The sequence below is a fragment of the Homalodisca vitripennis genome, chromosome 4 (genome assembly GCF_021130785.1).
Source record: "Homalodisca vitripennis isolate AUS2020 chromosome 4, UT_GWSS_2.1, whole genome shotgun sequence".
NCBI classification, from domain to species: domain Eukaryota; kingdom Metazoa; phylum Arthropoda; class Insecta; order Hemiptera; family Cicadellidae; genus Homalodisca; species Homalodisca vitripennis.
This window is the reverse complement of record NC_060210.1, coordinates 195,280,488-195,293,403: the sequence shown is the minus strand read 5'-3', so window position 1 is coordinate 195,293,403 and position 12,916 is coordinate 195,280,488. Positions and strand designations below refer to the sequence as shown.

Here is a 12,916-nt window from a genome sequence, read left to right as displayed (position 1 = left end):
TATGAGATCACAAATGTACAGTTTTCACTTCAATTTTAAAATTATGTTTGTGTGTTTGCTCCAATTAAGGAAACCAACCAAAGTCAGAACTAAAATTTACTTCTTTCACTTTTTTATTGGGACTTTGTCCATTTGTAGATTACGGTTAATAACTTTATATTTATACTGTTAAAGTATTGAACTCAACGTAATTGGTTTTATTTGGATTTAATATTATTTTGAAAATACTTATTTAAGTTTGGTAGACTGAGAAAAACAGACATTTCAATGTTACCTTCAGCTGATGCACTAACTCAAAGTTGCATGATCAGCATATAAAATGGTCTCATCGTGCCTTGTAAGGATCAAAAATGGCAACACCGCTACAGTGTTGCCATCTATACAACCCTGTTTTGTCCTTAAACGGAATGGAAGGATAATTCTTGTTGTATTTATCTCCCTCACTGTGTTTAGGTGCCATATGGACATTTAGATGTCTTCAAAAACTTTTTCTTAAACAGTTAATCTAAATGGATATTTTGTGAGAAGTTCAATTAAATTATTTTTTAATAACTATATAGACCATATTTTGAACAATTAAGTTATGTGCATGAACAACTTAGTCCAAGTTTTAACTTTTAGTTTGGAAGAGAAGACAGCATGGCTATATAAAATTAACAAATATATAAAAAAAAGTATTAATCTCAAATAATTTTTAACAACGATTCATAACGAGCTCTTAAGTTCTTAATGTTGATATGAGTAACTTTCAAATAACCTTCACGCTTACTACTAAATTTAGTTTGTAAATTGTTGATTGTTAATTTTTTCCTTTAATATTCAGCAATAATTCAGAATTACTTGTCATATACCGTATTGTAATATCGACGAAATACGTCAATGTTTTAGAACTTAGTATTGTCAACAAAACATCAGTTTTCGGAAATTTTCCATAATCCAATCAGAGTATTTCTCCATTGAGTCCTTAAAATCTGCGTCTGTGTTTTTGACTTCATTTCAAAATGAAACTACTTTATTCATAATCAGAGACAATGATAACACCACTTACGTCGTCAGATAAGCCTTATCCTGTAGCAGAAATAGTTTATCGGTAGATAGCGGTCCTGTGGTATCCTGAGCATACAGTTGACATTCCCAGATTGCTTTAACCTCACTATACTCTTCTTTCGGTTTAAATTCCGTTACACGTTCCATATGAAAAGATAAAATACATTTAACACACACACACATTTATGAATATGTGTGCATATCCTTTATTACAAATCTGACATTTAAGTTTTCTATAAGTTCTTGTAGAGCTTGCATCCAAATCAGCTTCTGAATTGCCTTTAAAACTTTTGCTTGGAATCTTAGTACTCACAGATTTAACACCTGCAGGTCTATTTGGGATGTCACCATCTCTCAAATGTTTAGTAAAACTGGTCGAAACACATTTTCATCAAGAATCAGTGTTCAATATGTTCATAGTCTTCGTCCGTAATTATTCCTCAGCATTTTACAAACAAAATGAATGATAAAAAGTGAGAACTCAGTTCATGATATTTATAGTCTTTGACAATAACACGGGTACACTGATGACACTTCGTAATGACTAAAATAATACAACAGCACTAAAAATAAAACTATGTATAAACACTATACCAAGACTCAGAGTGTCCGAGAGACGAGGACGATATGCACTCCACGGTCGCTAAGCTACTACTATGATAAAGAGAATAACTTTATTCAAAATCATTAAGATTTGAAAGGCGTCAAAAGAATTACATTACATAACATAACATTTTTACAAGAACAAAGTTACATTAAATATATCTGTCAAAGTTTCTCCAGGACATTCGCTGTGTAGAATGGTCGTTGAGCAAGCCATTTTTTAAGTGGAGCCTGCAATTATGGTTGTTTCGACTCTTCAACTCATCTGAGAGAAGGTTGTAAAACGTGGCACCAGCGTATGCTGATTTCTTCGCGTACAATGCTGTACGGTGAAATGGAAGATTGCAGTTGGCAAATCTGGTGTTGTGTTCATGAGCACCAGCAAGTCTGTGGAGTCCATGTGTATAAGCAGACGAAATCGCTGCCAGGACGTTGCGAGAAACCACTGTCAAAATTTCCATATCTTGAAAAGCTTTTCTGCGTCTATCACTTATTTTTAATCCAGGCAATGTTCTTATTGCTCTCTTTTGGTTAGGTTGCCACAGGACGAGCTCCCCATAAGATGATTCCATAGGTCATATGGCTTTCAAAAAGGGTGTGGTAAGCAACTCTTACAATCTTTGCTGTACCAGTAGTAACAGTTCTCCTCATAGCATACAATGAACTGCTGAGTTTTGTTACAAATGATGTGAACATGGTTCCTCCAAGAGGTCACATCCACATTAACTCCCAGATGTTTGGTGTGGCCAGTGGTTTCAAGATTCGGTATACCAGCTACTTCATTTTTCTTTGTTCCAAATATCAGCTGCTTCGCCTTTTCTTCGTTGAGGACCGAGTCATTGTTGTTGAATTATAGTCAAGGGTCACATTCACTGATACAAAAGAATTTATCTCAAGATTGTTCACAGATTTGTATGAAGATAAGATGGCAGTATCATCAGCGTACATGAAGCATTTCCCATAGGGGTTGATATAGAATGGTAAATCGTTCATAAACAATATGAAAAAACTAGCCCCAACAATGACTCTTGAGGGTCACCTCTAGACACAGATAGCAGAATAGGTAATGTCTTGCATGTTTCACTGGCAAACCATCGAAGTGATGTTCCTTCAATTCTTAGATATCTCAGCTTTGACAGAATTAGACCATGGCTCAAGCAATCAAAAGCTTTGATGAGATCTAAGAATATTCCTGTGACACATTTTTGGCCATCTTCAATGCTGGTGATTATTTATTCAACTAGATCTTCCAAGCCTGTCACTGATGACCTGCCCCTCACAAACCCATGCTGACTCTCAGTAAGCAGACCATTGATATCAAGATCTCAATAGAGCCTTGATAAAACAATTCTCTCAATAATTTTTGAGAAGTTTGAAATCAAAGATATTGGTCTATAGTTTCCTGTGTCATTCTTTTTTCCTTTTTTGTGCAGGGGAATGACTAGCCATTTTCAGACTGGAGGGAAAAGATCCTTGAAGAAGTGATAAGATGGTTACATACTCAGGCGGTGAAAGAAGTTCCTCTTTGCAAAATTTAAGAATCCTAGAAGTAATCTCATCTAACCGTGCAGGTAGCTTTGGCTTTAAAGAATCGATCATCTTTATCTGTCTTAAGCTCATTAGTTGGTAAGAGCTCATTTAGACTTATATAGCCATTATGTCCATATAAGTCTGTCCATTCTTCAGAGACATTTCTACATATTCTTACAGCCTGCATGGTGAGACGTATCACACGGGCCAGTGCATTTAAACCCTGAATATTTTACTCTGACTGCACAAGAACCAAAAGGGAATTTTGTGGGCATTTTAAGTTTACAAATTAAAGTTAGACATATGTAACTAACCACTGCACTTGTATTCTTGATTTATGTTATATTACTTGATTGGTTTAATTTTTATTGTAGAGATGTTTCAATGTTACATGAGAAAAATGATTTTCTTAAGCTTTAGTTGTACTAAATATGATATGGCTGTAATGATTGAGCTTGCTTGCTGTGGACATCATTATTTAGGTCCGTTAAGCGGAAGTCAGTTAATTGAGCATTATTCTTAAGTCTTCAAATTAGGATGTACAGTATAATAATTGTGAGAGGACCACTTACAGTACTCGAGGTAAGGTGTAGTTCATAGGTACAGAGGGAGGGGTGACAAATTATTAGACTCAACATGGTTTTTCAATACATTTTATTAATTTTTAACTTTTACACACATCTAATACGTAGTATGTAATCCCTTATTTTTTTTAAGCAATGCCAATCTGTTTGACATACTTTCCACCAGTTTTTCGCAAGAATCCTTTATTTCTTGGTCATGGTGCCAAATTTTTATTAAAGTCTCTATCAAACCAGTTTTTTGTTGTATTTTTCTCTTTTTTCATCCTGTTTTTAACTATAGTCCAAAGATTCTCAATCGGATTCATATCCGGGCTATTTCCTGGCCAAGACTGATTTCTTTTCAATTTAAAAAGCTGTTAACTGTTTTTGCTTGGTGACATGGCACTCCATCGTGCATAAACACAAATTCATCATCTGGAAACCAGTTTTTGGCATGTGGAACCATTCTTCGGTGTAAAACATTGAGGTACTGGTCCTGTCTCATTGTTTTTCAACAATATATAGCCTACCAGGCCCATGTACTGACATTGAACTCCAGACCATAACAGAAGTTGGATGTTTCACTGTTTGTAGCACACAATCCTCGTGAAATTCTTCTCCTAAAAATCTGATTGAGTCTAATAATTTGTCACCCCTCTAGTTTGTTGATTTTACCTAAAATCATCATTATTTCACTTTTTCCTGGGACCACTATCACTATGAGTCAATACAGGCAGGCAGTCATGTTGGTGAGGTGTTTTTCAGACCACCAGTGTTGAGTAAATTAAATTTAGACTTCTCCACTAGACTTTTTTTTGTATTTTCTATTTGTTCTTTAATACTCATATTTTGTGATATTTTTGTCTCGCCTATGTATTCTCTATTACAAGAACATGTTATACTGTAAACCCAGTTTTTTTTTAGTAATGTTTGCCATTTTGTGTTTGGTTCTTACGAGACTTTGTCTAGGAGTGTTTTGTGTTCTAAAAGCGGTTCTCATCTTGTATTCTAAGATGAATCTTCTAATTTTTTCCAATAATCATGACACATAGGGGATTGTAAAGTATATAACTTTGTCTTTGTTTTAATTTTCTGACAAGGGTTTTCCCTATTGTTTCTTTTGCTCTTATTTATGGCAGACTGAGGGTGAGACTACTGAGTTTAGCTTCATTCTCCTACCTCTTATGCAGACCTGTGTGCATATGGTGAAACGTGTCCATCTCAATGTAAGCAATATTGTGATGTACCTTTGTCCAGAGAGTTACGGGACACCCTATATCAAATCATGTGTACATTCATAATGTTATTCAGTACATGAGATAGGAGTATGCCAATAATGTATGTCACATAACACGCTTTACTGAGGTTGCATGCAAAATTTAAATCCATATTTAATTTCATTAGACTGCATATATTACTACATTACATGTTGTGGTTGAGCTCTGTTTGTTTAAAGTTTTATTTAATCTGCGATTTTCTTGTTGCCATCAAAGTTACCCATAAGTCCAGTGTACACATATTTCCTGATGATCAGCCAAATCCAAAAGAGTGATAACTCAATCTTGCTTATATGGAAATGATGCTTTGTGCACTGACAGAAATGAAATATTACCCATCACTCCAGTGGTAGGCTTCGGTAAATCTCAGCCAATCATGTTAAAATTTTAGTACGAAGAAAGGTATAAGAATAAGAAATTTCAATGCTCAACTTAAATTGTTTAATAATTATAAAAACATACAATAAATTACTGTAGATAAACAATATTAAATGCTGTCACTCACAATTTTGCAATCCCATTCACCTGAGTAGTGCAGAATAAACAATGACCTTAACAATTTCCAAAAATATTGATACGACGACTCCACAAGGACACTTGGCTTGCAAATACATAGAGAACGAAGAGTGAATAAACTGTTATCACAAAAGCTTACAACCATCAGGCAACTTTAATACTGCCAAAATATTACTCAACTAATTCATTTTCCCCTTGGGCACTTGGGCAAGCCATTTCTTGGGATCGGCCTGGACCTCTTGCTTGGTGAGCCGATTACCGACACTGAGATACTCGGCGAAGGCAGCCGTGGTGTTGTTGGTACTCAGGACAGCCTTCACTACCCCCTCTTGGCAGAAGTAGGCTGTGAACTGCAGTGCCTTCAGATCTCCATCAATCACCACATCATCTGCCTGTTCAGCGTAGCCTACAAAACACAGAAGAAACAAGATTTTATTGACCATACAACATAAACATGCTGTTAGTTTCGTCATAGAAAATAAAAAAATAAACAACCCAGCAGGGATCACTTCTGGCCGGTTTATACCTTCCAGTTGAACCTACCACTGAGCACAGCAAAAACCGATGTGTCACTTAAATCTGGGCAATCTTATGGATGTCCAGGGGCGACACATTACTAACCACAAATGTCGAGACTCTGGGGTGCAAGGGTAATTCAATATGTCTAGTCTACTGCGGGAGATGACTGTTGGAGTTGGTGAGGTTCGTTCCTTAAGTGTCAGAAGTTCTTGCTAGCCTCAACAAGGGTGTGCCACCCCCTGCCTGCTTTGACTGGAGAGGCTGGTTCAGAGCTGGCCTCCGCTTCTTTTGAAGGGACATGACTTTGAGATTAGTGCCCTAAATTCTTCTTCATGGATCTCGATAGGAGGCGGGCCCTACCCCCAACCTCACCCATCCTGAAAATCCCATCACTCCGGAAGCAGGGCAAAGGTATAAGAATAAATGCAATTTATAAGCTTCTTCTTGTACTAAGAGAACAAAAAATAAAACATAAAATCAATAGAAAAATTTTTAAGACAAAATAAAATACCAGTATTCAACTTAATAATAGAAAAAGATAAATTCTGCAGTCTATAAAGCAATTCATAAACAAACAGGATTACACATGCACCAAGTTTAAGTCAAAGAATTCTTTAGGACTTAGAGAGAGGGTTGGCACAAATAAAACGTCATGAATCTGTTCAGTGTAGGCTTCAAAACACAAAAATCAAATTACCTGGCTCTTAGTGTAGTCTGTTTATATCACCAAATACAACATTATCTGTTTCATCTGTGTAGCCTACAATAGCATCACAAATTTACTGTCACGTCTTATAAATAAAAATGAATTGCAAAATGTGTTGCCAAACGCTTATCTCAAGAATGGCTGGACTAAATCGGCTAATTCTTTTTGTAAAATATTCGTTAAAATACGAGGAAGGTTTATACGAAGAGAATGATTAGAAAAGTTACCTAGTATATTTAGGAATTTTGAAAAAATGATAGTATTCATGTTTAATAATCCAAATTTAATTGACAATACACAGCTATTGGCACCACTTTCAGATGAATTTAGACAAATTGGCTAAAACATGTGATTATGTTTAAATTGCTATAAAGTATTAATTGTACAGTGGTTGATCAGTATTGTAATGCAGATAGCAAGTACAAAGTTATGTTTCATCACCCTAAGAGTACACTGGATCCCAAGTGTAACCGCTTGGTTACACAATTCCAACTCTGGTTCCATAAGCTAGAAAACACTTACCCGTACACTGGATCCCAAGTGTAACCACTTGGTTACACAATTCCAACTCTTGTTCCATAAGCTAGAAAACACTTACCTGTACACTGGATCCCAAGTGTAACTGCTTGGTTACAGAATTCCAACTCTGGTTCCATAAGCTAGAAAACACTTACCCGTACACTGGATCCCAAGTGTAACTGCTTGGTTACACAATTCCTACTCTTGTTCCATAAGCTAGAAAACACTTACCCGTACACTGGATCCCAAGTGTAACCGCTTGGTTACACAATTCCTACTCTTGTTCCATAAGCTAGAAAACACTTACCCGTACACTGGATCCCAAGTGTAACCGCTTGGTTACACAATTCCAACTCTGGTTCCATAAGCTAGAAAACACTTACCTGTACATTGGATCCCAAGTGTAACCGCTTGGTTACACAATTCCAACTCTTGTTCCATAAGCTAGAAAACACTTACCCGTACATTGGATCCCAAGTGTAACCGCTTGGTTACACAATTCCAACTCTGGTTCCATAAGCTAGAAAACACTTACCTGTACACTGGATCCCAAGTGTAACCGCTTGGTTACACAATTCCAACTCTTGTTCCATAAGCTAGAAAACACTTACCCGTGTATCTGAAGGCAGAGCCGAGGAGGTTGGTCCAGAAGAAAGGAACAGTGTGCAGCTCTGTTTTCTTTCCCAACATATTCTTGGCTGCAATGTGGCCATGGTACAGGGCCAGTTGCCAATGACCGATAGCTGCTCGCTGGTTGTTGTTGGCGAACACTGGTGCAAACGCTATGTCTCCTCCAGCAAAAATGTGCTTCAAGCTTGTCTCCAGGTACTGGAACATTTACAGAATATAGAAAATAACACATGCTACTAAATACAGCATCATCAACAAATTTCATGGGATCTCAGTTTTTCTGTAGGATGTCCAAAAGTTATGCATGTCGTGTAATTAATTCTAAGGTCAAAGGCGAATACTGCAGAAAATGGTAAAACCTTCTACGGGTTCTTTTCTGACCCCACCCTCATCTGGACTGTGTGAATCATATATGGGTGGGTGAAAAGTAGCAGGTATTATAAAACTGTTATAAATTATTTAATAACGATCCTGATTTATTAAGAAACCAGTACATGTGTTTTGCTACATACAATTGGGATGTTGGTGATAACCTCTTGAATTCTGTTTTCCAATTCCTAGGACTTACATACCTCCTCCTTGGTGTAGCCCCACAATAAAAATCACCTGGAGTAAGATCTGGACTGGACCAGGTGACTGGACCATTCGTGTGGTCCACGCCCTCCTAGCCAATGCCCAGGAAATGTTTGATCTAATCACTGGCGAAAAATTACTGCAAAGTGGGATAACGCACAATCTTGCATAAAAATGAGGTCATCAATGTTTCCCCATTGTGATATCATAGACCACACACAGTCTTGAAGCATCTGAAGGTAGCGATCAGCATTCATAGTGTCACGCAGAAGATATGGACCAATGAGCTTTGTTGCAGTCATTCCACACCAGGTCACGGTCACTTTGGTGCGAGTTTGCAAGTTTTCAACTGTTATTTCGGGATCGGTACCACGTGGCACCCAGTAATGGCAGTTATGACGACTGACAAAACCACCAATATGGAACAAGGCCTCGTCACTCCACAAGATATTTTGAAACAGTTGTGACCAATCTTCGTGCCAACCCAGCATTAATTCCCCATATTCCATTCTTCCGTTCACAGTGTTCAAATTTCAACTCTTGCACATAATGAGGGTGAAAATGTAGTTCCTTATTTAACACCGTATGTACTGTATGCATTGTTAGTCCACTTCAAACGACTGCCTGACGTGTTGATTTTTTTGGGCAATGAGTAAATATTTCCTCAACAGTCACATTTTCCTCCAATCTTGATGTGCATGGGTGGCCACTTCTATCTTTCACAGAGCCCATGGTCATCATCTCTGCAAGACAGTTCTTAATTGTCTCTGGATGTATTGAAGCATTTACTCCCTTCTCTCTACGCCACCATCTTTGCACTAAAATAATCAATTTCCACACTTCATCATGCAAAGCAATCCAAGCTTGCTCATAAACAGGCAATTTCTCAACCATGTTTGTTTACAATGCATCAGTTGTTTCTAAAGGACAACAATGAACTAGGTTAGGCAGGCAGTATAAAATGTTAATGCATACTCTGTTATTATGCCACTGTTGCCAACATGAAATCGGTAATACACAGATTTTATAACAGTTTTAAAATAACTAGTTACTTTTCACCCACCTGGTACATCTACACACTCTACGAATATTGTACAAGGAGTGTGAACTGTGTCATTCCACAACTGTTCAACATGCAAACTTTACGTTTTTGGAATTTGTATAAACTGTATTGCTGTGCAAGTGGTCTAGTGGTCAAATAGTGGTCGCTATCCCCTGAGCCAAAGCCTGCCAAATTAATCATAATCAACCCCTAACCTTGCCTAAGTCATCAGTCCAATTCCTTCCATAACTTGTTCTCAACTCTCCTATCCACAAACCGTTACTAGGGATGGCCCAATGAAACTGCAACAGTTTTTTCGTAACAGTTTCAAGAATGAAACTGTTGCTCCGTGAAACTGCTGCGTGTGATTACGGCAGTTGCAACAGATAACAAACATCTATATGGCAGCAGGCTGATTTTCCTGTTCTAGCTCTTCGCAACAGCTTATTCGAAACAAGAAGGCACTGAATCAGGATCAGTTAATATTTGTGTGGAAAAGTGACTATTGTAGTTTCACTGTCGATTACAGTTCCCATTTTTTTCGTTCTTTGGTTTATTTTAAATTTACTGTAGTTTAATTAGTTCACTAAAATGTTTTGTGTGTGTTTATCGTATATAATTACTATTCATATTATCTTGAAGTTGTTTACATTTATTTCAACCTACGTTTCAGTCAGTAAAAATATCTAACAACAAAATAAAAGTGGTAACAATAGTTTATAAAATATAAATAAATTTAAAAATACAAAAATATAAAATTTTGTAAATGTATTTTATTCCACTAAAACGGCGATCTGAATATCACATTAGTTAAGGCAGAGATGATTTAACTAATTTTGTTGCATCTATTTTGATGCAACAGAAACAAGAATCAAGAACTTTATTTTCCATTAAGTAAACAAGTCACAATAGGCATCGTCAAGAAGTTATAAACAAAAATTAAGGTGTCAAGTCCAACATATCACAGTTCATATACTCTTCTGCAGTATAAAATGCTTTCTTCTTAAGCCACTTAGCAATAGTACAACCAAATTTATTACAAGGAAGTGACCTGATGGACATCGGCAGTTTATTGTATAACAAGATTTGTTGATACTTCAAACTATCTAAACACTTATTAAAGCCTAACATTAGGTTTAACAAGATCTTTTCTTTTGTCTAGTATTGTAATCCATGTATTGAATTTGCTTGATTAAAATTACTAATGTTTTTCTTAACATAAATCAGGTTACAGCTAATGTAGATACATGCAAGAGTCATAATATTAAGTTGTTGAAAAGTGTTTCTACATGAAGCCGACATGGCTAGTCCCGTTTATTATTCTAAGAGCCTTCTTCTGCCAAATAAAGGCTCTTTTTGCTGAACTAGAACCACCCCAAAGACGTATACCATAGCTCAGATGTGCATGAAAAAGGCCAAAGTATATCATGACAAGAACATCCAGATTCACGCAATCCTTCAACTTTCTTAAAAGATAAGTAACTCTGGACAGTTTTTTACAGAGATGATTAACATGTTCGTCCCAACAGAGTTTGCTGTCTAAATGAATACCAAGCAATTTTACAGGTTTGAACAAGTCATAGTCTACATCCGATAAATGGTTCTTTAAAAGTAAATATTATTTGTTCAGTTTTAGTATCATTTATTAACAGATCATTAGCAAGAAACCATTGTTTTTGCATGTTTTAATGAATGTTTAAGTGTGAATTTTCACATCTAAAATATCCAAACCAGAGTTAGTAATGGTTGTATCATCTGCATATAGAACAGAAAAAGATGAAACATTATAACTAAAATCATTAACAAAAATTAAAAAAAGAAAGGGTCCCAGTACTGAACCTTGTGGTACCCCTGCTGAAACATTTAAAAATTGAGAATCTTTGTCTTGTATAACAAACTATTTGTTTTTCTATCTGTAAGGTAACTACTCAACAATTGCAGCTCTTTGTCCAAAATTCCATAATATTTTAGAGCTTTTTGACAATAAGCCATGTGAAACTGTATCAAACGCCTTACTTAAATCAATCATACTTGCTCCTACTACCAGTTTATTTTCAAAACCATTGAGAACAAAGTTTTACTATTGCTTCTACTGCATCACTAGTTGAATGGTTAGATCTAAACCCAAATTGATAGGTGTATAGCAAATTATTATTTACAAAAATTCATAGAGTTGAGCTACAAGACATGACTCAATAATTTTACTTATAATGGGTACAATTGTAATGGGACGATAATTGTCTGGATTTTTTTACATCTCCTTTCTTATGAATAGGTGTAATTTTAGATACTTTTAGACAATTTGGGTAAACTCCTTGAGATAAAATTAAATTAATTACATGGGTAAGTGGTACTACAATTACATCAATAATATTTTTTAAAACATAATTTGAAAGGCCATACACATCCTCACAACGGGAATTACTCATCTTATTTACAACAGATTTAACAAAAGTTTCATCAATCAGTTTCCATTGAAAACTGCTAGTTGGTTGTGGCTTAGGGGAGTTTGCTAAAAAAAATCAGAGCAGAGGTTATTATTTGTATTTACTGCCACATTCACAAAAAAATCATTTAAAATATCAGGCTAATAGGTATTGGTGGCTGTGACATCGGATTCAGATTACATTCAGTTTTTGCAACTTTCCATGCAGTTTTACAACGATTTTTTGAGTTTGAAATCATCTTGCTATTGGCTGCAATTTTGGCCTTTGTAATATCTTGTCTGTAATTTTTTTGAAAATTCTTAAAAGGTGCCTTATCTACTAAACTTGAATGTATCCTTCCATTTGTCATACAAAGTTAAAAGTTGATTTCTCATCATACTTAATTCAGGAGTAAAACCAGTTCCCCTTGTTTAATTCTCTTAGGTTTTACATTTTACAGATATTTTTGGACAATACATATTAAAATAAACACTTAAAATATTTACAAATGACTTAACAATAACATTTACATTACAATTATTACACACACTGCCCCAGTCAAGATTACTTAGACATTCTTTTAGATTATGTAGTTTTTCAGGGGATATTAATAGTTTGGTACAATTTTCCGTTGTTTTTCTTAAAACATTGACTATTTTTTAATGTTTTTTTTGGCAAAATGAAAAATTTTACCCATAAGCCAGCATGGTCTGATATTAGGTCTTGTTCAAGTAAGGAGGAGTCAAAACTACTACCATCCAAATCTGTGAACACATTGTCCAAACAGGCCAAATCTCTAGTTGCTTTAAAATTAGTTGGAAATAAATTAAAAATCTAAAAACATCTAAAAAACATTGAACATCTAACCTATGAGTTTTCTAAAATATTTACATTATAATCACCTGTTATAGCAAAATATTTGCAAGATTTAGATACTATATATGACATTAAAACATCTAACTTAT

The 12,916-nt window shown here is 35.5% G+C and overlaps 1 protein-coding gene across 5 annotated transcripts in view; it reads right to left on the bottom strand.

The window, feature by feature from the left end:
• Nucleotides 1-5,447: 5,447 nt before the first annotated feature.
• The window catches only part of LOC124360839 (apoptosis-inducing factor 3-like), a 56,807-nt gene continuing 49,338 nt past the window's right edge, over nucleotides 5,448-12,916 (bottom strand). For all 5 annotated transcript variants that reach the window (XM_046814783.1, XM_046814784.1, XM_046814786.1 and 2 more), the window contains 2 exons: nucleotides 7,892-8,108; nucleotides 5,448-5,942 (listed from right to left, as the gene is read on the bottom strand). In XM_046814783.1, coding sequence (XP_046670739.1) covers nucleotides 5,716-5,942; nucleotides 7,892-8,108 — 444 coding nt within the window. In that variant the 3' untranslated portion in view covers nucleotides 5,448-5,715. The remainder of the gene's footprint in view (nucleotides 5,943-7,891; nucleotides 8,109-12,916) is intronic.